Source organism: Micromys minutus, assembly GCF_963924665.1.
Source record: "Micromys minutus genome assembly, chromosome: 9".
NCBI lineage: Eukaryota > Metazoa > Chordata > Mammalia > Rodentia > Muridae > Micromys > Micromys minutus.
Window position 1 is genome coordinate 46800919 of NC_137978.1, and position 25948 is coordinate 46826866.

General features: G+C 45.0%; 1 protein-coding gene across 1 annotated transcript in view; it reads left to right on the forward strand.

Moving 5' to 3' along the window:
• PTAFR (platelet activating factor receptor) overlaps positions 1 to 1357 on the forward strand; it is a 16522-nt gene extending 15165 nt beyond the window's left edge. The window contains exon 2 of the mRNA XM_080921030.1: positions 1 to 1357. This exon is cut by the window's left edge and continues 430 nt beyond it. Coding sequence (XP_080777156.1) covers positions 1 to 642 — 642 coding nt within the window. The 3' untranslated portion in view covers positions 643 to 1357.
• Positions 1358 to 25948: the final 24591 nt, after the last annotated feature.

The window sequence follows — 25948 nt, forward strand, 5'->3', positions numbered from 1 at the left end:
ACCACCCGCAAACGTGGCATCTCTTTGTCGCTGGTCATTTGGATATCCATCGTGGCTACTGCGTCCTACTTCTTGGCCACAGACTCCACCAACTTAGTGCCCAAAAAGGATGGCTCAGGCAACATCACCCGCTGCTTTGAGCATTATGAGCCATACAGCGTGCCCATCCTCGTTGTTCACGTCTTCATCGCCTTCTGTTTCTTCCTGGTCTTCTTCCTTATCTTCTACTGCAACATGGTCATCATCCACACTTTGCTCACGCGGTCTGTACGGCAGCAGCGCAAAGCGGAAGTGAAGCGCCGGGCACTGTGGATGGTCTGCACCGTCTTGGCGGTATTTGTCATCTGCTTTGTGCCCCATCACGTGGTTCAGCTGCCCTGGACCCTAGCAGAGTTGGGCTACCAGACCAACTTCCATCAGGCTATTAATGATGCTCATCAAATCACCCTTTGTCTCCTCAGTACCAACTGCGTCTTAGATCCTGTTATCTACTGCTTCCTTACCAAGAAGTTCCGGAAGCACCTCAGTGAAAAGTTCTACAGCATGCGCAGTAGCCGGAAGTGCTCCAGAGCCACCAGTGACACATGTACCGAGGTGATGGTGCCAGCCAACCAGACTCCTGTTGTGGCACTGAAAAATTAGTCTCCGCTTATTAAAGCCAGACCTAGAGACCTTCTCTTTGATGGACCTCACAGACGGAGCTGGGAACTAAGGTTTCCGCCTGTGGCCAACCCCTCCTTGGACCCTGGTTGACTCTTAAGTAAGGCCGTTACTTCCTCACAGAGAGCCATTTACTGGAAAATACAAAACCTGAATGCTCAGCTCCTTTTCATCCATCTTTGGGTCAACACTAGAGACTTGTGGCTGATGGACTTCACCCAGAGCTTCAGATTGTGACATTCCAGCTAAGGGCAGACCTCGGGGAGAGACGCTGAGCATCCTAGTTCATCCAGCTGGGGTAGCAACTTAAGGTTTGGGCAGTGACTTCTGAGTGCTACAGGAACAGGGGAGAGGGGTTTTGGGCGACTCTTCACTGATTGCGTGGAAGATCTTCGGGGAAGCAATTGTGTTTCAGATGGTGCCTTCCTTTATCCATCTACAGGTACAAGGTCTCTGTGACCCTTCTAAGAGGAAGTGGTTTGGTGGTATCTCCTGACTGACCCAGTACCTTGCCTCAAATGTAACCAGAATAGATAACATGGAAGCTGACCAGAGGCTAGGTTGGGAGCCTGTTTGCTGAGGCAGCTGAGTTTTTCCCTGGCCTGAGTGAGTGCTGAGGGAATGGAAGAGAGGTGGCTACCTCAGGACACTACACTTTCCACTTCCGGCAGGCAGTTTCTTTTTAGGTCCTCTGACCACCTGGTGGTGATTTTTTTTTTTTTTTTTTTTTTTTTTGACAAGTGTCTTAGTCCCATTTCACTCACTATGCCCAGCCTCCCTGACAGAAACAACTCAAGGAGGGAGAGATTTATTTTGGCTCACAGTTTAGAAGACCTCAGTCCCTCACGGCAAGGGAGGCATTGTAGGGCGGCTCAGACTCCAGTGGTGGGAATGGGAGACAAAGTTGTTTATGTGGCAGTGAACCAGGAACCAAGATTGCACCTTAATTCGGGGATGGGATATAACCCACCCCCAGCCACCTACTTCTACAGCCTGGTCCTACCTCCTAAAGGTTCCACAGTCTCCCAACAGAGAGAGCACGGCCCTGGGCCAGTGAGATGGCAGCGCAAAGTAGAGAATGCTTGCAGCTAACACTGCTGATCAGAGTTTGGTCCCAGAAGCCACGCAGTACAAAGAGAGAACAGACTTCTGCAAGTTGTCCTTTGACCTTTACTTTCATGCTGTGGTACACAGATGCCCCACCTCCCCCAAATTCATATAAATAAGTAAATGTACAAAAATCAGTAGAATAAAGCAAAACAAATATGACCCTATGGGAATATGCATGAAATAGCATGTGTATTAAAAATATACATGCTAGGACTGGAGAGATGGCTCAGCGGTTAAGAGCACCAGCTGCTCTTCCAGAGGTCCTGAGTTCAATTCCCAGAACACATGGTGGCTCACAACCATCTGTAATGGGATCTGATGCCCTCTTCTGGTGTGTCTGAAGACAGCTACAGTGTGCTCATATACATAAAGTAAATAAATATTAAATATATATATATATATATATATGTTTGATATTTCATTTAAGTGAGATCCCCTCTTGCCCTCTGAGAACTATCCAGAAGACTCAGACTCAGACTCAGAACTCTGAGGACCTTTTCCTGTTTTCCTGAGCCTTGTGCTTCTTTGTGAGTGTCTCCTTGAAGTTGGGAGACTTCTTGTCTGCTAGACAAGCATGGGCTTGTCCCAATAAGCAGTATCCCGCTTGAGTTTGAAGTGTGGCAGTAATCTGGACAGAGCTGAAGGGGACTAAGTCGCTAAACAGCATACTTGAACTTTGACATCTCACAAGACTTGAACTCAGGTTCGGGTCTTGCCTGTGCTAGATGCTGTTCAGGGCGTGGGAATTTAATTTTCTACCTCTTAGTGTTATTAGCTGGGAGGTTCAACCTACCTCACGGGACATCTGAGCAGTGCATGTTCAATCTGACCCTGGGTTACTTATCCCATTGTCCCCTTTCCTGAGCACTTGGTGCCCTCAGTCCTTTGGTAGGAACTGAAGGGGTGAGGGTTAGACATCTGGACTGGGGGAGGGGCACCTGTCAGGGAGCTGTGACCGTGTCTGTATGTGAAGTGGGTTGGGTGGTCACCCAGGTAACTGGCAGATAATGACTTTTCAAAGAAACCAGATGTGTTAGGCCAAGCAGAGGCCAGAGAGGAACCAGAACTTGGCGAGAAGACACAGCTTCCAGGGGCCAGAGGGCACCTTCCAAATGCTTTCTCTTTCCTTCTTTAAGCTCATTGAAATGGGAATCTAGTGCTTTCAATCAAATAACATTCTCTGTTTCTATGTTGATATGGTATATTCTGAATTTCATCATTCGCATATCTCCCTCTACATTGGTTTGCAAGATCCACGTACCCCAGTGCGTTTACTTAATAAACATGTTTCTCTTCAAATGTGGTCTTTTGTTTTGTTTTTGTTTTGTGGAGACAGGGTTTCTCCGTGTATTCCTGGCTGTCCTGGACTCACTTTGTAGACCAGGCTGTCCTCAAACTCAAAGAGAGCTGCCTCCCGAGTGCTGGGATCAAAAGTATGTGCCACCACACCCTGAAAAATTTGGTCAACTTTTAAAACTCACAGTTCTACTAACAGCCATCCTATAGATTAATTTTATGCCCATTTTACATGTGGGAAAAAGGAGGCAGAGTCATTAATATTCAAACCTAGAACTCAGTAAGCACAGGCTAGCTCCCATCCCCCATCTACCATGTAATTGTACCTACACACCATCTCTTCAAACAAGGCATCTTGTGTGTGCCGCTGGTTCAGGAGCGGGGACAGGACTCCTCCCTGATGTTGGAGGCCTCTTGTACAGCTCATGCAGCCTGGAAGCCTCATGGGGACTCTTCCTAGGCACAAGTACTCATGATCAGACACCTCAGACACCGGGAGACAGACACAGATGTGTTTCTAAGAACCCTGGGAACCAAAGCCCCGTTACTGCTGGAGCCAGGAAGAACGCTCACTGCTCGTGAGACTTGGTTTCACGTGTCAGCTTGAAGGGTTCTAGAAGCATCTGGAAGCACCGGCAGAGTTTCTCCTGGCTATATATCCTGAAGTGATGCTGCCAGGTCATCCTGAGCCACACTTTTATCTGCCTCGACGAAGAACTTCCAACTTGCTTCTGCAGTGTCTGCACCAGTCCACACCCTTACCACGTGGGACTTTATGGGACGATTTTTGTTTGGGTGCATGGTCTTGCCTTGTGGGCTGATCTAGAATCAATCTGTAGACCAATCTGGCCCTGTACTCACAGAGATCCACCTGCCTCAGCCTCTGGAGTGTGAATGCACCAATTGAAGATGTGCACCACCACACCCAGCCTAATCTGTTCTTAGCCCATATTAGCTACCCACGCTAACGTGTTTCATTAATGACATTCTCATTGTTCTGTGTAACAAACTGGGTCATATTTACCCCTCCCCACTTTTGCTCCCTGGTCCTCTCTCAACCCCAGCTGATCCCTTTCTGTCTCCTTCCTCCTCCTGACTAGCTCCATTTCCACTTTCAGGTCTCTTTTTAGTGTGTGACCCAGAGTGTCACTAGGGTTGTTTACTGGAGCATGAATGCTTTACCTGTTATCTCCATGAAAATCCTCAGAAGGGACTGGGGTCCCAGGAGGGCCCCTCCACCTCAATGGGCTCTCTCTTTCATTAAGCTTTCTATTTCCCCAAAGTCTCCCTCTACCCATACTGCCCAACTTTCATGCTATAAAGAGTGCAGTCAAAGACTGTAACCAGGTAGCCATTGACCATTTGTGTTCAGATTCAAATAATTCAGGTTCCTAAGCTTGTACCATGTCTTCACAGGGTGAGCAATAAAATGGCCGCTGACACCGGTGGCCAGGGCTTCTTTCTTCAGCCTCTAGTCTGTGATTTTGGACAGACAATGGAACCTATTTCTTTTAAGTGGGAATACTGGTCAGGTGTCACACTTTAATTCTAGCACTTAAGAGGCTGAAGCAGGAGGATCGCTCCAACTTTAAGATCACCCTGTGCTATATACATTTAGTTATCAGGCCAACTAGGGTTGCACAGTAAAATTTTGTTTAAATGCTATTTGTTTGTTTGTTTGTTTATTGCGACAGGGTCTCTCTGTGCCTAGCTGGAACTCACTCTGCAAACCAGGTTGACTGCAAGCTCAGATCCTCCCAAGTGTTAGGATTAAAGGTTTATGCCACCACCACACAGCTCTAAGGTGCTTTTTTTCTTTTAAAGAATACATATTGTTAAAGCCTAGGTAAAATGTTAAGGCCTGTGTAACTTACCTGGGTAGCCTGCAATGATAAGGAAACTTTCTCATATGTTTCTGCTGTTTCTAGGAAACTTTCTAAAGCCAAGGTTGATCACTTATTCTGTTATGTTCTGTGCCCTTGGAAACCAATCATGATAAAGAAAAGTCAGTAGAACTGTTTTATATCATTACCCACAATAAGCTTGGACCTGAACCAACCACTCAGCAGCACTTCCTGTACCTGTGCATGTACTTTTATGGTATAAGCTGCCCCTGGGATGGACACTTGCACCAGTACAAGAAACTATTTGGGATAAGACTTTTATTTTTAGTAGTGGTCAAGTAAAGTTTAATTCCCAAGTCCTCCCTGGGAACTGACATCTTACTTGGCAGAAGAGACATGTATGTGGGTAACTGACATCCTGGTAGATGAGTTAGGACATGAATGTTAGACAAGTCCCATCCTGGTAGATGAGTTAGGACATGGCAAGTCGCCTGCCACAGTTGAATACCACAACCAATGGAAAAAGGAAAAATGTTCAGCAAAGGCATGTTCCTAAGGAAATATCCTTAAATCCTGATTGGTGAAATAACTTGGCACAGATGTTGGAAGATTTGGACTTAAAAACCCTGTAGGTTCTCAGGGTCATGGTTCAGTTCCCAAATCTGGTTCATGTCCTTGGGACGTATGCTTAATAAACTATCTTTGTCTGACTGAGATCGGTGTTTGTGTGGCTTGTGAGGCAATTCCTGGACCCCAGCACATTTATTATCAGTATAATAGATGGCTTTGTGGGCTTAGGGATGCTTAGGACTCTCCTTGGAACAGACTAAATGTCACAAATGTTGTCCCCGGCCTAACAGATTGTCTCCACTCCACAGAGCCTCCTAGTTACAACATTGCGAGACACCAGCCTTCTTCCCCTTTTGACTGAGTTCATGTTGTGTAACCTAGTGTTAGCTTTATGAGTGAAAAAGTGTGCAGAGAAACAGCGTGTGACCAGCCAGGCTTTCCTTTACTTCTAGGTCACTCTACAGGTCTTGCATAGGGTGGGTTTTGCTGTTGTTGTTTGGGTTTTTTTTTTTGTTTATTTGTTTTGTTTTTGAGACAGGGTTTCTCTGTGTAGCCCAGGCTGTCCTTGGAACTCACTTTGTAGACCAAGCTGGCCTCAAACTCAGAGGTCCTCCTGCCTCTGCCTCCCGGGTACTGGGGCTTAAGGTGTTTGCTACCACCTCCTGGTTACCTAGAGGGTGTTTTAAGAAGTCAGAGTCAACACACACATGGATCAGGGGATTTCAGTCTTTGATGGTCACGATGAGTTAGTTCCTGAAAAAGAAGACAGGCCCTCAGAGAATAAATACTCTCAACAGAGTGAGGAGGCAGTGCCTGAAATGGGGGCATCGCTTGCAAACTGACAATGTGGTACAGGGTTGACAATATGCAAAAAGCCCCAACAACTCAATAACAGGAAGCCAAACTTGATTGAAAAAATAGACAAATGACTTGAAATATACATTTCTCTGAAGAAAACATATAACTGGCTGATAAGCAGATGAAAACATGTTCAACATATCTGATCATTAGGGGAAACCAAACCAAAACCACGGTGAGAGAAAACCAGAAAATATTAATCAGTGATGACTATGTAGAAAAACACAATTTTTTTTCCCCCTGAGTCTGGGTCTGGTGTAGCTCAGACTAGCCCTGAGTCCAGCACATAGTGAGAACGACCTTGGCTTTGATTTCCTGCTCCTTCTTCCTTGACCTCCGAGTTGTAGGACGGACCACTTACAGGTAGTTCACCTATAGGTGGATACAAAGGTCCAATTTAGGCTGGGCCAGAGATCCAACCCTTGTCTTGAGCATGCTAGGTAAGGACTGCACTGAATGAAGCGGTTCACCCTCAGCCCTCCAAACAGGAATTCTTGTGCTCACGAGGGTGAGAAATGATGCAGCCACTGTAGAAACTGTTATGATTACTTCTCAAGCTATTGAACATGGCTTCTGGGCCAGGTGATGCCAGACTGTGAGCCCAACGCTGGAAAACTGAAGCAGGAGGAGTTTGAGGCCAGCCTGGACCATAGAGCACAGGACCTTGTCTCAAACAAACAAGAAAACAGGAGTGGGGGATAGCTCAGCAGTGGAGTACTGAGTCTGTGTGGCTTCAGGCTCAATGCTTTGTTTGTTTGGTTTGGTTTGGTTTTTATCCCAGACAGGGTTTCTCTGTGTAGCCCTGACTGTCCTAGAACTCGTTCTGTATGCAAGTTGACCTCAAACTTGCAAATATCCATCTACCTCTGCCTCTTGAGCACTAGAATCAAAGGTATGTGGCACCACCAATAGGCTTAGGCTCAGTTCTTAGTATTGAGGTGCTAGGGAGAAACCATCACATTATCTGGTAATTTCACTAGAAGTATCCTTAAAATAATCATAACTGAGGAATCAAGCAAGTATTCATACATGAACACTCAGAACATGATTCACAAGCAGCCAAAGGCACAAACCACCTATTTGCTGACAGATGAGTGATAATATGTAGTATAGACATACCTTCAAATGGAAGGGGATTTGACAGGAGGTAAACCATCAATGACCTTGAAGGTGTTATGCTAAGCTATAGAAAACAAAGGCAGGCACCAAAGGACAAGTGTGTGATCCCATTTATGTGCCTGGTGCTTGTGGGGGCCAGAATAGTGTACTGGTTTCTCTGTAACTGTGGTTACATGGTTGTGAGCCACCAATGAGTGCAGGGACTGAACCTGGGACCTCTGCCAAAGGACCCAGCAAAACAGTAAGTATTCTTAAATACTGAGGCTTCATCCCTCTAGCCCCATAAAATGACACATTTTATGTTGCCATAATATGATGGTATCAATTGTTAGGCTGACAGAATCTAGAATCACCTGGAAGATGGACTTCTGGGCTTGTTTGTGGGAGATTATCTTAATTGTGTTAATTGAGGTGGGAATACCTGCCCACTGTTGGTGTCACCATTCTGGCTAGGATTGTGATTTGTCTAACACAGTGGTTCTTAACCTTCCTAGTGTTTCGATCCTCTAATACAGTTCCTCACGTTGTGGTGACATCCTAACTATAAAATTATTTTTGTTTCTACTTCATAACTTTAATTTTGCTATTATGAATTACAGTGTAGGGCTGGAGAGATGGCTCAGTGGCTAAGAACACTGATTGCTCTTCCAGAGGTCCTGAGTTCAAATCCCAGCAACCACATGATGGCTCGCAACCATCTGTAATGAGATCTGATGCCTTCTTCTGGTGTGTCTGAAGGAGGCTACAATACACTCATATATATAATAAATAAATAAATCTTTGAATTACTGTGTAAATATCTATGTTTTCTGATGGTCTTGGCAAATCCATTTGAAAGTCATTCAACCCCTGAGGGGTCACAACCCACAGGTTGAGAACCACTGGTCTAACAGGAGAAAGGCAGCAGCCTGAATTCATTCAGTTGCTGATTGTGTCTCAGGATCCAGCTGTCTTGAATTCCCCACAATGGACTGACTGTACCCTTGAACTGTGAGCCATGATAAAATCCATTCTCCCTGAAGTTATTTTTGTCAGAAACAGAAAAGATATCAAAGACAATAGAGTTATAAAAGGTGAAAAGGGAGCCTGTGTTGGAGGGGAGCAGGCAAATTCAGATTCCCATGGAAGACTTCCTCAAAGCTGGTTCTCATGTTTCATGGTGGTGTTTCCTGCCTCCGAGGCCACAAAGCCTGAGTCACGGTGTGTGAAAGAGTCTGGTCAGTAAGTCCCATCCACGTGTGGTATTGCGCAGCATGTGGCTGTCTGTCTGAGGGAAATTTGACTCAGGGACAAGAAAACAATTTGTCTTTAAATTCCATGGAGGCTTCATAGTCTAGCCATATACTGCAGGGCTAAGCTTAAAAAAGAGAGAAGGTCCCCGCCTTCAAGTGACAGTGGCAGAATTATTTACAAGCAAACCCCAATACATCAGATGGTTCTACTCAACACTCGGCACTTGTGAGAGTCCATTGGGAGCTTCTCTTCCCAGCGGCATGCTTGGAGCGGCCATGTTTGAAAGCTGCCATGTTGGAAGCCATGTTGGAAGTATTTGCACAGTGAGAATGAGCAAGTGATACAAATGAGGAATATTAGAGTCTCAAGCTCAGCTCTGCCACTGTCTGGTTGGCTGTGTGATCCTAGAATCAGTTCACATTCTGCTTCAGTTTATTTGTAGAGTAGGAACAATAAGAGGCAAATCCTTTCTTTCTTCTTCCTCTCCTGTGGAGAAATATGATTTGATACTTGGGGTATATTATTTATTACTAATTTGTGTTATTAATTATTGCTTCAAGACAGAGTTCTATGTAAGTGCAAGCCGCTCTCCAACTTACTGTATTGCCTGGGCTAGCCTTGAACTGCTGGCCCTCCTGCTTCTACCTCCCAAGTGCTGAGGTTACACGCATGCATCACCATGCCTGACTCATTGGTAAGTGGTGTGTGTGTGTGTGTGTGTGTGTGAGTGTGTGTGAGTGTGTGTTTATGTGTGTGTGTGTGTGTGTGTGTGTTGTTGGAGACTAAAGTTAGGTTCTTGTGAGTGCTCTATAGTCTCAGCTCTCCACAGTTGCTCTTGGCTGATAGTGAGTTTTTCTTCTAGTAACTATTGGGGTAACTTTTCTATCCCCCTAGTTGTTACTGCTCCAGGCTGGGGATTGACCCACAAGGGCATCATCCCAGAAGGAACTTCACATACACCTATGGTGGAGGGAGGCAAGGAAAGAGGTAACTGAGGTCTCCACAGTCAGCTTTACTTTGTTTGATTGATTTTTTTTCCTGGCCTGTTAATGGCTGCTAACCTGCGGAATGTTTTACCACAGATGATTTTGCTATTAGCAGCAGCCAAAATGTAGGAAGGCAAGAAGGGGGAATAGGAGGAATGTGAGAATAGCATATCTATTCTCCTGCTCTTCCTAGACCTAAGAACTCCTGTTTTCTGAAGTTGATGAAGCTGTGACCAATGAGATATGCAAGTATGCAAGTTGTATGGGGGTGTGGTATACAGCACACTACTAAAATGCCAGGTACTGATTAAAGTCACTGAGAAACTGTACAGGTGAGGTTGGAACCCTGACTCCAGACTTAAGCATGTTTGTCTTTGAGTGTGCTCCAAGACACCTTGTCTTGAGATGGGGTCGCCTTATTACTAGACCTGTGAGAAGGGGAAAAGAGAACAGCAAATGGCTCAGAGTGTGGAAATACTATGCCTCTGAGGACCGACAGAAGGAGAGTGGGTTGTTAGAATAAAAGCAGTGTCCTTGTGCATGGCTGGAGGCAAGTCATTCACAGACAACCCTCTCCCCCCCCCCCCCAAGCAAGGAGACTTCGTTACCATTTATCCCATGATATAAAAATGTCAGTAGTGGGGGGGAAGGGCTGAAGAGATGGTTCAGCTGTTAAGAATGTGTTCTGAGCTGCGCAGTGATGGTGCATGTATGTTAGCATTCTGTCTAGGCTCCGCCCCACAGTTACGTGGCAACAGCCAGGTATATGCCTGGCACTATAAAAGGAGCTGCTTGCTCCCTTCTCTCTCTCTCTCTCTCTCTCTCTCTCTCTCTCTCTCTCTCTCTCTCTCTCTCTCTCTCATTCTCTTGCTCTCTTCCCGTCTTCCCCCTTTGTCCTTTCCCTCCCCATTCCCTCCCCCTCCTCTCTCTCTTCCTGCTCACAGCTGACCTCTGCTCATCTTATCTACTCCTCTTTTCTCTTTCTCTGCCCTTACTACCCTTCCCCTCCCATGTCCTGACTAGACTCTATTCTATACTATACCAACATGTGGCTGGTTCTTTAGGGGGAAGGGATGCTTCAACATGGACCCACCAGAGGTGCCTCCTTTCCCCACACCTTCACAGAACATATCTCCCCTCTCTTTTTTATCGTTTTATAAGCACAACAGTGCGAACCTTTAATCTTAGCACTCAGGAGGTAGAGGCAGAAGGAGCTCTGTGAGTTTGAGGCCAGCCTGGTCTACAGAGCAAGTTCCAAGTCAGCCAAGACTATAAGAAACCCTGTCTCTATCTGAATGTTGATTCCTCATTTAGGAGTTCAACATGAATTTCCAAAAATTCTCCTGGGGCTTGTGGCAACACAAGCCGTGAATCTGTGTATAAAATTTACTGGCCTTCCTCACTTACCTGCTCTAGTATCGTATCGTGTGTGTGTGTGTGTGTGTGTGTGTGTGTGTGTGTGTGTGTGTGTGTGTGACGTCAGGCTGCCACGTAAACTTCAGAGAAGAACCTTAAAGCAGACCATCCATTTTTGCATGCTCTCTTCTAAATAGAATGTTCAATGTGACTAACTAAAATTGCATGTTAAAGAGACCTAGGTTCTTTCTTTCTTTTATTTCCTTCGATTTGCTTTTGGTTTCCTGTATATTTGCTTATTGTGCTGTTCTAGTGGCTGTAGGGTAAAGATGCACTGGTGAAGCAGTCGTAGCGCTGACAGAGGTGATTCCAGTTGTGTATGTCACGCAGCATTCGAAGGGACTGTGCACGCTCTAAAGATCACAGCTGCTTCTAAGCCAGATTTCATTTCTCTTCTTGTTTTATGTGCCAAACCCCAAAGTGCATTGGGCCTGAATCTCTGAACACTGTAGACCCATTAGAAAGAAGACTGTTCTGATTGTCACAAATTGTAGTGCCTGAAAACACTTAGCACTGATGGTCTAAAAGATGAAAGTCCTCCAAAGATGACCCAGGAAAAATACTCAGTGACCACGGCCGAAATGTCTGTGTTCCTTGGGAACGCTGCGCTCTCTGTTCTCCATCATTGGTGCAGTTTGAACGAAGGAGTAGAGTTCAGAGGTCTTCGTGTTCACATTTAAGACTAGATAAACGACCTCATTCTTTATTTTAATTTTATTTTATACAACGTGTAGACCACTCCCTGTTCTCTGCATTTAGAAGTAGACACAGTACAACTCTGTTAATTCTGTAAGTAATTTTTATAATTATGATGTAACTCTATCCTTCCTGAAAACATTCAAAATAAACCCTTTATGGGAAAAAAAAAACCACCAAAACCCTGTCTTAAGCTAACAAACAAAACAACAACAAAGATGTGTTCTGGTCCCCACCCAGGTCAGCTGCTCACAACCACCTGTACTCCAGATCTGGGGAGGACCTGACATCTCTGACCTTCCTGGATACCTGCATTCACATTATATACCTACACAACACACAGAATCAAAAGAAATAAAAAATAACAACAACAAAATATCCCACCACTCCTGGGAATAGCTATTCATCAGTCTTGTCCAGAAGAGGATGTTCTGCCTGGGACCACGAAGAGGGGTCAGAGGTTATAGCTGGCTGCTTGGTGTTCCAGGCTTCCCCGTGGGTTTCCGGTGAATGGTCTAAGTGCCTAAACTGATACTCTATGCCCTTTCCGGTTAGCAAACTTGCTCATTTGAAACCAAAAGCAGGGCTGGAGAAGTGGCTCAGTGGTTAAGAGCAGTGGTTAAGGTCCTGAGTTCAGTTCCCAGCAACCACATGGTGGCTCACAATCGTCTGGAATGGGATTCCTTTCTTCTGCTGAAGACAGCTACAGTGAACTCACCTACATTAAAAAGAAGAAGAAGGAAGAAGAAGAAGAAGAAGAAGAAGAAGAAGAAGAAGAAGAAGAAGAAGAAGAAGAAGAAGAAGAAGTGGTGGGAAAAGAAGAAGAAGGAAAAGGAACCAAAAGCATTGCTACTGTGGATTGTTCCCCACATCACATCACTAGGGAGGAAAATATTAGAGAAATGAATGGTAAAGGAGCAAAAAAATAATCTATTCAGCATCTTCAGCATCTCCATGTTGGGGTCCTGACAAGAGCATCCTCTTGGAATTGGACAGAACGAGAAAAGGCATTCTGTTGGCTTAAGTGGGTGATGACAACATGTTTGGGGACAGGGAGAGTAGCTTCCTGTTACACTATTTCATGGTGGAGAACGAGTCCATGATGGGGACATTTATATCCCTGGGCCACTCCCTCTGTCTTCTTAGCTCCCTGTTGTCCTATGCAGCCCAGCCTTTAGCCCATGGCTAGCAAGGGCAGGTGGCACCGTTAGATGGAGTGGGTGGCATCAGAAACAGTTCTGTTTTGCAACATTGAACTCATATTGCCAATATGTACATTTTCTTCTGTGGGGACAGCAACTGTGGACGCAGATGAGGTCGTGTAGTCTTGGGAGGCACTCTCAGGAGTCCATAGGTCAAGATGCTACATTTTGCTCCTCCCTCCATCTTGGCCCTGTCTGGGATTCTGCTCAGCTCTCCAGTTTCATCCAAACACAACGTCAGGCTTTGCAGACCAGCCAATGAGCTTGCATCAGCCAAGGGAGGACCATATGCCAGGACCGTACCAAGTTCTCTACTCCTCTATCCTAGCCCGGGACCCTCTGATATCTTCTCCAAGAAGTGTCACTCCATCCCTACCTCCACTGCCCCTGACACTCCCCACATATGGGTGGCCTTTCCGTTACCGGGCCCCCTGAACCTGTCAGAAGAAGGGAGTGTGGCTTAGGACCAGAGCTCCCGGGCTTAAATTCTGAGATTGCTTGTCTGTGTGACTTTGAGCTGTCTCCTTCGCCTTTCCTAGTGTCTCATCAGATGACAAGCTGTGGTGCTGAGCCTGCCATCAACTTGGGAAATGGCTCCTCCATATGCCACTGGAGAGAAAAGAAGGGTATTATCAGCCAGGAGCAACCGTCAGTGATGTCACATGTCAATCAGCCACAAAGCATGTGACCCCAGAGTTGACTGCTTGGATTCAGGTTCCAACAACTGTCGAACTGCCAGGCAAGCACATTGTTGTCTGGCCCTCAGTTCCCCAGTTTGGTACTTGGGGATGGAAGCAGCCATTTCTCCAGAATTCGTGCTGTCAAGGATTCCATTGAGTTAGAGAGAAAGAAAGCACTTAAAACAACCCTGGGGGTGGGTTAGGGGAGGGATAGAGAGATGTCTCAGTAGTTAAGTACGCTTGATGCTCTTCCAGAGGAAGAATCCCAGAAAACCTACCATGGGTAATGGCAGTCTGCCCTAGTGCACAGACACACTTGCAGACAACACACCTATACACCAACAAAGGGGGAAAAAAGACCAAAAAAACACCCACCTCCTCTGACACACGGATCATTCCCCCAAAGTCGTGTTTTGTTTTGTTTTGTTTTTATTTTTGACTCAGGATCTCATATAGCCTAGGTTGGCCTTGAACTTACTACTTACCTCAGGATGACTTTGAGTTTCCGAATTTTCTAAAAGTTGGGATTACAGGCATGTACAACCAGTTTATGCAGTACTGGGGATTGAACCTAGTACATGCTAGTTAGGAAAAAGAAGAAGAAGAAGAAGAAGAAGAAGAAGAAGAAGAAGAAGAAGAAGAAGAAGAAGAAGAAGAAGAAGAAGAAGAAGAAGACCTCATCTCACTGAGCTACAACCTCAGCCATGAGTCCCAACATTTTATTACTTTCTTTTTTATGGTTCCAGGGATTGAAGTTAGGGCATCCCATACACTAGGTGAGCACTCCAATATGGAGCCAAACCCTATGCATGTTTCTTCTTTCTTTCTTTTTTTTTAAACTTTATTTTAAAAAACAAAGATAAATGTACAGATTTTTAAGCATTTTTGCATAAAAGTATACAAATACATTTTTTATAAGGATGTAATTAAGTATTTGTGGGTACATATACATACACATATGTATATATGTAACAATAATATAGGAAAAGAGGTTATTAATTTGAGGAAATAGGAGAGAAACTGGGAGGGGCTGTAGGAAGGAAAGGGGGATGTGATACAGTTCTATTTTAATTAAAATATATTCTTTTTTTTCTTTTTTTTTTCTTGATCTTCACACAGTCTGTGGGTTGTTTCTGGGGTGTTCAGAGCTTTCTGGAGTTAGTATCCCATTATCAGTGACTGCATATTATGTCTGTTCTTTTGTGACTGGGTTATCTCACTCAGGATGATATTCTCCAGATGCATCCATTTTCTTGAGAATTTTGTTAGGCCATTGTTTCTGATAGCGGAGTAGTACTCCATTGTGTAAATGTACCACAATTTTTGTATCCATTCATCTACTGAAGGACATCTGGGTTCTTTCCAGCTTCTGGCTATTATAAATAGAGCTGCAATGAACATTGTGGTGCATGTGTCTTTCTTGTATGTTGGAGCATCTCTGGGATGTTTCTTCTTTCATATAATTTAATTAAGATAAAGTTCAAAGACTGGAATTACTACCTTTAAAGACACATTAACAGAGTTCCTTTAATTGATTAATTAATTAGCTTTGTGGTGCTGAGAAACCAATCCAGAGCCTCACAAATACTATCTATGCAAGCAGTCTATGTGTTCAGCAATCAGACTAAAGCTTAATTACTACTATTGCCATTACTACCACCACTACTACTAGTAGTGGTTTTTTGATTTCTCTGTGTAGCTCTGGTTGTCCTAGAACTTGCTCTAAAGACCAGGCTGGCCTCGAACTCAGCAATCCGCCTGCCTTTGTCTCCCAAGTGCTGGGATCAAAGGCGGGTGCCATCACTCTTCTGCCTATTTATTTTATTTGAGGCAAGGTCTCAATTTGTAGCCATAGTTGGCTTGGAACTCATTATGTAGTCCAAGTTGCCCCCAAATTCACTGAGATCCTCCTGCCTCACCTTCTCGAAATGACGAGATTACAGATGTGAGCTAACCACTCTGAACTCCAAACTGCTTTTAGTGTTGTGGTATCCACCAAGGAAAGACTACTCAAACACAGGCTTAAGCCAGAAGAAAGTCTTAATTAGCCACCAGGAGACTATACCGGGTGTTTGGGATCCCCCGGTGGCCCTTATCCTTCCTCATCTTTTAAGCATGAAAACCAAGCGGGTTGACACATTTCCGAAAACAAGTACAGTCAGCCAGAACTACAGAAGCCAAAAAGCAAGGTCAGTCCATTCAGAGACTTTCCCAGAACTAGACTTTGATGGATTAGGCTTTTGTTGTCCTTAGTCTGGCAGGTGGTGTAGTCTTTGTGCTTTGTATGACCTTAGTATGACCTTCCATCATGGAGTCAGCGGTGCTAAGGCCTGCAGAGCCATTGTGCCAGGTCCAAATCAGCAAACTCTGAAGTGCTGACTTCCCTATATTCATCAGTACTTACAGTTACTATACACATGCACACACACACACACACACACACATACACACACACACACACACATACACATATATATATATATATTTGGTTAGGATCTGTCTATGCACCCTTGACTGGTCTGAAATTCGGTGTGTGATGAACTGTAAGCTAACGGTTCTCCTCTGCCTCTGCCCTCTGAGTGCTAGGGTTATAGTTAAGCACCACTATGCTTGGCTTTCTAAGTTCTTTTTATAATTAAAACATTTAAATTATTATTTTTTTTTGAGATGGGGGCTTATCATGTACTCCAGGGTGGCCTGCAGCTGGCCTGAAACTCCTGATTCTTCTGTCTCTACTTGTGAATGCTGGGACTGTACCACCTTACCCTGCACTTTTTTTTCTTTTTGTTAATGGTTAAATTACTTCACAGATGACTTAATTTTTGGGACCTTCAACAGCAAAGGTAGGCCAGGCAGGGTGTGGCGCTAAGTTCTGTAGATCCCAGGAGGGATATTTTCTTTGAAGAGGGAACTTAAAAAGAAAAACATACCCAAACTTCGTAAATAGTTTGAAAATTGAGGATCTTGGTCTTCCTCTCAACGCTGTGACTTCTCTTTTCTGAGACATCCATTTCTATAAGCTTCCTTCGGTTCCGCAAGCTTTGCCATTTGCAAATCTAGAATGTGGAAGTGCCCCCACGTGATGCCAATTTGTCATCTTAGATGACACCTCGGATGAATTTGTCAGGCTCTTTGAACATAAATTATATCATCACTGTATAAGTCAGAGGAAAAAGTTGCATCATCTTAGAAATTTGTTGCTACCAGGTGTGGTGGCACATGCCCGTCATCCCAGTTCTGTGTCTTAGAGATGAGAGGATCTTGGGATAAAAAGCAAAACAAAACAAGACAAGAAGGTTGGAAGTTGTGGCAGGATTGTTGTGAGTTCAACATCAGCCAGAACTAGGCAGTAAAAGTTCCAGACTAGTCTGGGCTTTAATGTGAGACCCTGTTTCAAAAATCAAAACAAGGGGCTGGAGTGATGGCTCAGAAGTTAAGAGAATTTGATGTTCTTGTGAAGGATCCTGGTTCAGGTCCCACGTGGTGGTCCACAACCATCGCTCTCTAATGCTGGGGAACCTGAGATCCACTTCTGACTTCTGAAGGCTCCTATATGCATGTGGTGTGCATAAACTCTCTCTAACACATAAATAAACTCTGTCTCGCCTCCCCCCCATCCCCCTCTCCCTGTCTTAAGAGCAAAAACGAAACAAAACTCCAAAGGGGCTGGGGACCCAGCTCGGTGACAGAGTGCTTTTCTAACATATGGGAAATAATACCCCGGAGTCGGTCCCAGTATCACAAGGAGAAAGGAAGAAAGGGAATGAGAGAGGGAGGAAGGAAGGTCACTGAAGGTGGGTAAGACTCAGTTTCTTTCTGTGTAAAAATGGGGAGAAGAAAAACAAAATAAGTTTAAAAAACAAACGGGGAGAAAGCTCCGCATTTGATTTGAGCCTGATGGGATTTTCTTGTCAAATTTCTTAATCTTGGGAAAAGTCAAGACCGGAAGTAGCTGAGAGAAGTACAGGCTTTGTTGTGGCTGGAGACAGTAGAAGGAAGTGGAAAGTGGAAACATCGCTAAGTGCTTTTCCATGGGAGTTCTCTGAGGTTTGAGACCTTTAATCTAACGTACAGACAGACATACTGGACTCATGATGTTAAGCTGTCTGTCCCAGGTTACATGGTCAGTAGAGGGAAGAGCCTGGATTCTGAACCCTTCTCTACGTGGCCCTGCCTCTTATGACAGCTCCCAACAGCCTACTATCAACTCTGAGGGACTGACGGGAGGGGTGAAGAGTGGGGTGGGTTAGGGAGGGACCCTAGGAGAAAAAGTGGTTGTTGATGAGCTGCTTTGAAGGGAGACTCTGAGTGAGCCACTTGTTTATCTGTGGGGTTTGGTGGGTGGCTGGGAATTCCTGAATGACAGGAATTTCTGAGAAGAGCTGTTAAGCTAGAATAGGGCCAGGGTCAGAGGTCCCTGGACTCATAGCCACTCCCTTAGACACTGGGAGGGATTCCAGGTTTCTAACTCTAGGACAGGGAGTTCAAGCCAAGTTTAACTTCCCAAGAATTACTGATACTTTTTTTCCTTTTGTTTGTCAATTGACTTTTTAGAAGACAGTCTCATGTAGTCCAGGCTATTATTACCACAATTATTAATATCATTATCATTATTTAATTATATGTGTGTGTGTGTCTGTGTGGGCTTGTGCATGTAAGCCTAGTGGCTATAGAGATCAGAAGAGGGAGTTGGGGGCTGGAGAGATGGCTCAGTGGTTAAGAGCACTGACTGCTCTTCCAGAGGTCCTGAGTTCAAATCCCAGCTCACAACCATCTTTATCTTCTGGTCTGTCTGAAAACAGTTATAGCATACTCACATAAATAAATCTGAATTGGAGAGATGGCTTAGCAGTTAAGAGCACCAGTTGCTCTTCTGGAGGTTCTGAGTTCAATTCCCAGCAACCACATGGTGGCTCACAACCATCTGTAATGGGATCAGGTGCCCTCTTCTGGTGTGTCTGAAGACAGCGACAGTGTACTCACATACACAAAATAAATAAATCTTAAAAACGAAAGAAAAAAAGAAGAGGGAGTTGGATTCCTGGGAGCTAGAGCAGTTGTGAACTGCTCAATGTTGGTCCTCTGCAAGTATGGTTTTTAAAATATATTATTTATTTAACATATACTGTGGTCACTGAGCCATCTCTCTGGCCCCCCGATTTAGAACTTCTAATTCATCACTTCCCACCTCCCAAATGCTGGGATCACAGGTATCCACCCATCTTCTTTTTCCCTCTGTGGGACTAAATGTTTGCATTTTTGTCCATTACTGTCTGTGCGGGTTAGTTTTGTCAACTGGATGCAAGCTAAGCTCGTGTGGGAAGTGGGAGCCTTAACTGAGAAAATATCTCTATCCGATTGGCTGTCAGGCATGTCTGTGTGACTGTGGAGGCATTTTCTTGACTGATGGTTACGGGAGGAAGCAGTGTCACCCTCAGGCAGGTGGGCCTGGGTTGCATAAGAGAGCAAGGGGAATGAGGAACCATGAAGAGAAACCCAGGGAGCTGTGTTCTGCCATGGTTTCTCCCTCCAGGCATAGTGAGAATTTTGGTTTCTTCAAAAACAGAGTTATGCTTTGTGAATAGGTTTTTGTTTTAATCCCAGGTATGGGATATGGGGTTGCTTCAGATGGTCCACAGTAGCTGATTATGATTTGTTCTGTGCTCTGGCAGGGGCGTGATTCTGCCAGCTGAAGGTAGTTTTTGTTTGGAATTCTAGGGACACTTAAGAGAGTATTTAAATGCCAAGAACCCTGAGAGGGGGAGGCAGCAGCTGCTCCCTCTGCTCTTGCGACCATGTGGAAGTGAAAGCCAAGCAAACCCTGTTCTCCCTAAGTGGCTTTTGTCATGGTGTTTAGTCACAGAGATAGAAAGCACGGTCGATCTTTTTTACTAGAATAAATCTCATGAAGTCGGTGGTTTATTCTGGTCTCCCTAGCTGTACCCCAGAGTTTCTGACAGATGCCAGTTATTTGAGAAGCTTTAGTGAACAAGCTGGGCATGGTAGCACATGCCTGTAATCCTGGCACACAGGAGGGAGAGACAGGAGGGCCAAGAGTTCAAAGGAAGAGCTGGAGAGAAAGTTTGCATGAATTCTATCCCCAGAGCACACATAAAAGTAGAAAGAAAAAAAAAAAAACAGACTTTATAAAGTGGTTCTGTGACTTCTGTGTGCTCCAATATGTATGCAGTTCAGACATGCACATACACACAGAGAGATAACAACAACAACAACAATAATAATAATAAAAACTTTTTAAAAAGTAAGTTGATAGTTGGGTGATGGTGGTGCATACCTCCAGTCGCAGCAGTTGAGAGGCAAAGGCAAGCAGATCTGAGTTCGAGGCCAATCTGATCTACAGAGTAAATCATAAGACAGCCAAGGCTACACAGAGAAACCCTGTCTCAGAGAATAAACAAATTGGTATATAGCGAGTTGTTTCTGTTGTCACTGGTTGTCTTGTTTGTGTTTGAGACAGTCAGTCTCTCCATGTGTCCCTGGCTGTCCTGGAGCTCGCTATGAAAACCAGTTTGGCCTTGAACTTGCAGAGATCGGCTGCCTCTGCCTCTTAAGTGCTGGCCTATAAGAGGGAAAAATGAGAAAATATCCTCACTTGGTTGGAGATTTGGGGGATGTGGAGGCTGTCAAACACTTAGGTTACATAGTTCCTTTGTCAAAGTGGACTCTGAGCCCTGGCTCTGATGGGAGAGGAGATAGAGAAGGTGTGGGCACCTCCACTTTGGCTATTAGACTTGAAGTGAAGACTCCAAGGAATTAAAAAAAAAATCCCCCAGGAACCCCATGCTGAGGTCAGTAAAGGTTAAAGTCTGGGTGACACGGGGTAGGGACTTCTCTCCCAGACAGGAAGACATTGACACCGTTCTTACAGCTCATCTCGCAGTTGAGAAACACAGGGCTGGTGTGAGGGCTTCTTACTAACACGTATTGATTATGGTGATAGGTTTCATTGTACTACTTTCATACATGTATACGATGCATTTTGGTCATATTCACCCCCATCACTTCCTCCTGTCCTCCTCTGCGGATGGGATGCTGGGCCTCATCCCCCTTGTTGGACCTTTCTACTTATGTGTGGTTTCTGTTTGTCTTAGTGTGTGAGACACTGAGTTTAACTGTGATTGCTTACAAAGCGCAGGCACTGTAGTAGTGACTTCAACACTAAAGAAGCAGTTCTCCCTCCCTGGTCAATCAGTTAACTGTCTGTAAGTCCTCAGGGGTGGGAGAGCCTTGGGAGCCCCTCCCCACAGTGTGGTAGGGTGCTGATGAACCTCCTCTTGTTTAGGGCTTGTGCCTGCTGGGAGTCCAAGAGCTCGGTGGCCTTGATGTACCTGAAAGACTGCACTCCACAGCACGCTGCACATTTGACAGTCACTGCCTTATCCCTTCCCGAATCTCTCTCCTCTTTCTCCATCTCTCTCTCTCTTCTTCCACCATCCTCCTTTTCTTTCTTCGACAGGGTCTCATGTGTAGAAGGTACATAGGCTGGCCTTGGACTCTCCATGTGTGACAGTGGAAGCCTGACCCTCCTGCATCTACCTTCAGAGGGTTGCGGTTGTAGGCATCTGACTCCACACCCAGTGATTTCATCTTTTCTGTAAAGCTGGGACACTCCTTTACAAAAGGTGTAGAAAAAGCCGACTTTCTTGCCCCAGTGTGTTCAAACTGTAAATAAATCTTTGCTTTACCAAATCCTGTTTCCTAATTTCACCCATGATACAGACAAAAAAACCTAAATATCAGGGTTACTGATCCAAGCGCTCCCGTAACGATCATCATGTGTACTTGGTATGGGTGGGATGAAAAACAAGGCAGGTCGACTTCAGAGCCTTTGAACGTGACGCTTTATGGCCTTGCAAAGGATAGTTGTGTAGCTGTTAAACTCATGCACAGCAGAATCTTCCTTCTTTATTTTAAATTACATTTATTTGTGTGTGTTGTATGTGCATGTTGTGTATGTGTGTGTATGTGCATGCATGCATGCAAACAGGTGCCACGGAGCAAGTGTGGAGAGCTGGGGACAACTTGCAGGAGTCATTTTGTGCCTTCTCTTGTGCAGGTTCCAGGGATGGAACGAGGTCATGAGGGTTGGAGACAGGCGCCGTTACCCGCTGAGTCACTTTACTGCCCCAATTTAAAACAAAAACCAAACAAACAAAAAAAAAACAAAAAGAAAACAAAAAAAACTATTTATTTAGAGTTATTCTATTTTTGCACCAGGCATGGTGGTGCATGCTATTAACCCCAGAACATGGGAGGCAGAGGCAGGTAAATTCATGTGACTTTGAGGGAAGCCTGGTCTACAGAGCGAGTTCTCTGAGAACCAGCACTATATATAGAAAGACTGTCAGAAAAACAAACTTTAAATGAACTGTGTGTGTGTACCTAAGTGCAGGTACCCTTGTAGTCCAGAAGAGGGCACTGTGTCTCCTGGAACTGGAGCTACAAGCGGTTGTGAGGCTGCTTATGTGGGTGCTAGGAACCAAATTGGTGCTCTGCAAGAGCCACAAGCACTCTTGACTGCTCAGACATCTCTCAAATATATATATTTATTTCAGCATTAGAGGCTGAAGCCAGGAACTCACACAGGCTACTGTTTTTATTTATTGATTTACTTTTAAGAAAATATTAACTCATTTCCTGGAGACAATGACTGTGCATGTGTTATGACACACACGGGGAGGTAGGAAGACAACTAGAGGAAGTCAGTTCTCTTTTTCTACACTGTGAGTCCTGGGGACTAGAGTCGGGTCACGCTGACAAGGGCAGACCACTGCCGATTGGGGTTTCTTCCGAGGGGTTGGTTGGAACAGATTAATCCTGTCAGTAGCTCCCCATTTCCAGCCGAAAGAGTGTTTTCTGTTACACATAGACGATCAATGCTCTGATTTTGGGTGGAATATGGACGGGAAGACATTCCCTCCGCAGACTCCCATTTCTCACTTACCTTCCTCTCAGAATGACCGATGTGTTAAATGCTGCATTGGGGGTTGTGCATTTCAATCTCGTTCATTTACTCTGCTCTTTAGCCTTGCCTCGCCCATCTAGCAGAGGGTAAGATGGGTTTCCTCAGGGTTGTCTCTTCAGAACATTCTCTCTCCTTCCGACATTCTGATTCCCTTCTTTGAGTCAGGTGAGAGGTACAGAAGTGATCAATTAGGTTCATTTTCCTTTGTCCCTTCTGCGTACCAGGAGGGCTCACATTCACTTTGGCGTAGCAATGCATTATGGTATCTCCCTAGAGAGAGGCAGGCAAAGGTCTCCTGCCCACATCCCATCACATGACTGCGATGATTATCTTGGGTTCTGGGTGACGCTTGGTCTTTGAGTCTTTCTTTCTCCTAGTTTGAATGAATTTAATCTCACAAACAACTGGTTGCTGACCAAGACGTACGGTGGCCCAAACTTGTCCAGGGTGTTCTTGCTGAAGTGGCCAGGAGAAAGCAGAACTGTGTCTGAGGGGTGAGAGGCTGAGTCAGAATCTTCCATAAGGTCCAAGGCCCCAAACGGGGCAAAAAATTAGCAGTTAGTGATCAGGGAAGGGCTGATAGAGAGGAGGTGACAATCTAGGCAGCAGCTTTCTGCTTCTCTCTTTTCATTGTTTTTTTGTTTTGACTCAGTTGTCTGTGACATTGGCTGACAGAGCTTTGTAACAGCCATCTACATTTGCCTTTCCCTGGCACTTGGTTTTATTTTATTTTATTTTTTCGAGGCAGGGTTTCTCTATATAGTCCTGGTTGTCCCCGGAACTCCTTCTGTAAACCAGGTCAACTCCATGGTCATAAACAGATGGATTCTGGTTCCTGAGGGTGAGTCCATTCTCCGGTGAGTTGGTCAGATCTCACGAGAGGTGGCTTTCATAAAGCGAAGTCACTAGAGAATGGTCCCTTCTATGTACAGTTACTTGTCTATGTAACCAGTTTTCCTTCCTGCTTTCCTGCCTGGTGCATCGGGAAGCGGAGGTTTTGACAGACAGCACACAGTGATGAAGCAACTAGTCACTGCTTATTGTGAGCCCTGTATAAGGGAAGGTTTACTGGTTCCTGCCAGTCTTTGCCTTTCCAGCCTTGAGTGGCTCCCCTGGGCTCCTGAGCCTCTGTTAGCCTCTACTTCAAGGGTTTCCACCTCATCCCTCATTCGTTGTTTTCCTTCACCTTAAGTGAGTCGGTTTGTCAGAATAGTGATACGCTCAGGACTAGAGCTTCAAGTTGTAAAGAAGCCTCTTCCTACTTGCCCAGAATTTTGCATCAAGCTAAGTCACCTCCCTGGGTCTGCTTTCTTCATCTGTAAAAAGGACATAACAGTATGTGACATATCTGATCAGGGCTATGGAGATGTTTGAGGCCAGGGATGCTAAGCTTGCCACAGTAAGTCAGTCAGTCCTGTTCAACAGAATGTTTTTAGTGTTTGGGCAGACACCAGCCTACGCTGAGGATGCAGCTCAGCTGGTTGAATGCTTGCTTAGAACACACAAAGCTGGGTCTGGTGGCACAAGCTGCCTGTAATCCCAACTCTGGGGAGGCAGAGGCAGGAAAATCAGGAGCTACCTATTAAGTTTAAAATCTGAATGAGCTACACTGGAAACTGTGTCATGAGAGTGCTATGTTAGAAACCTAGATAAAAACATTTCAGTCTTTCCACAGTGTTAGAATTTGTTAAGGAACAACAAAATCACAAAGATTAGTAGCTTCTTTTGTTCGTTCTATCTATCTATCTATCTATCTATCTATCTATCTATCTATCTATCTATCTATCTCTCTATCTATCTATCTTTGAGGCACGGTTTCTCTGTGTAGCCCTGGCTGTCCTGAAACTGGCTCTTTAGACCAGGCTGGTCTCGAACTCAGAGACCAGCTTGCCTCTGCCTCCCGGGTGCTGAGATTAAAGGCATGTGCCACCACTACCCAGTTAAGGTTAGCAGTTTTAATGACAGAAATGTGTTATTCAATTCCACCTCTCCTGGTAACCTGGCCAAGGACAATGCAGGTTCTTTGTCACCTGTCTTAATTCATATGAACTTTCATAACACACGCTGCACAGCATACATTAAGTACAGCGATGTATCTCTATGCACTCATATGGGTCACAGAACAAACACAGGCTACAGAGGCTGCAGCAGAGTTCAAGGGGCTCCAAGGCAGACCGAGGATGAGTCTGTCATCAAATAGGAACCAGACCAGTGCCTAGAAGGAGGAGCTGTTTCTGGAGCTGCTGGAGTCAGAACTTGAAACCAAAGCTGCAGAGCTCAGCTGAGAGGTAGAAGTCAGCGATGGGGGCTGGGAGCAGAAAGAGTGGGTTCAGGACTAGGTTCAAGGCCAGAGAGGGGACAGGTGAGTGGGAAGGCAGCCTGAGTGGGGTGCATCAACAGCAGAGTTCAAGCTTCAGAGACAGCTGGGGAGTCCTCTGCCTGTTCTTGGTGCACACGAGTAGCCGGTCTTTGCTGTTTTGTGGGTTCTTCTTTTTTCCTGCCCTTTATCTTGTCCCTCCCAATTCACTCCCCCACACTAGACAGGAGAGAAACAGGGATAGAGGGGAGAGAGAGCCCTGAATCTAATTTCTTTCCTTTTGTTTCTTCTTTGACCATAGCTGCTAACAAACCACAACCGACCTCCCACTTGGTTACCACCCCCCCCCCCGCCCCTGCCACCAATCTCTTTGGGTCCTAATACTTGTTATATATCTTCTGAAAAGTTCCCAGAATTCTAGACATCACAGAGTCACAGAAACTCTCCGTAGCTGGCAAAACCGCACTTCTGCTAGAGCACGAGGCAGATCATACTCAGCTGCTTCCGATAGTCAGAAGCAGTCCCCCACATCTGGGATTAAAAGGAAAGCACAGTCTTGTATTTTTGTATTTGTTAAAGAAACAAAAATTCCAGAACTCTCAAAAATGTTACCACACACAGAGCAAGTATCCGGTGATAGACTGGTATGAGACTCTTGTAGTGTTAAGTGTCTCTCATGTGATGGAGTCCAAGTGAAGGAGGTACACGCCTCTTTCCTTGGTCTGGTGTATCCACTAAGTTCTTGGGTTTGGTTTCTTAATATTTTTAAGTTATTTTATGTTTGGTTATGTGAGCGAGTGTGTGTACATGTGTGTGAGAGAGTTTAAGAGTTTTTTTATGTTTAATTACGTGAGTGTGTAAATATGTGTGCAAGTGTGTTAGTCTGTGTAAGTGTGAAGATATATGTATATGAGTGTGTGAATGTGTGTGAGGAATGAGAGAAAGTATGTGTGTGTGAATGTGTGTACAAATGTG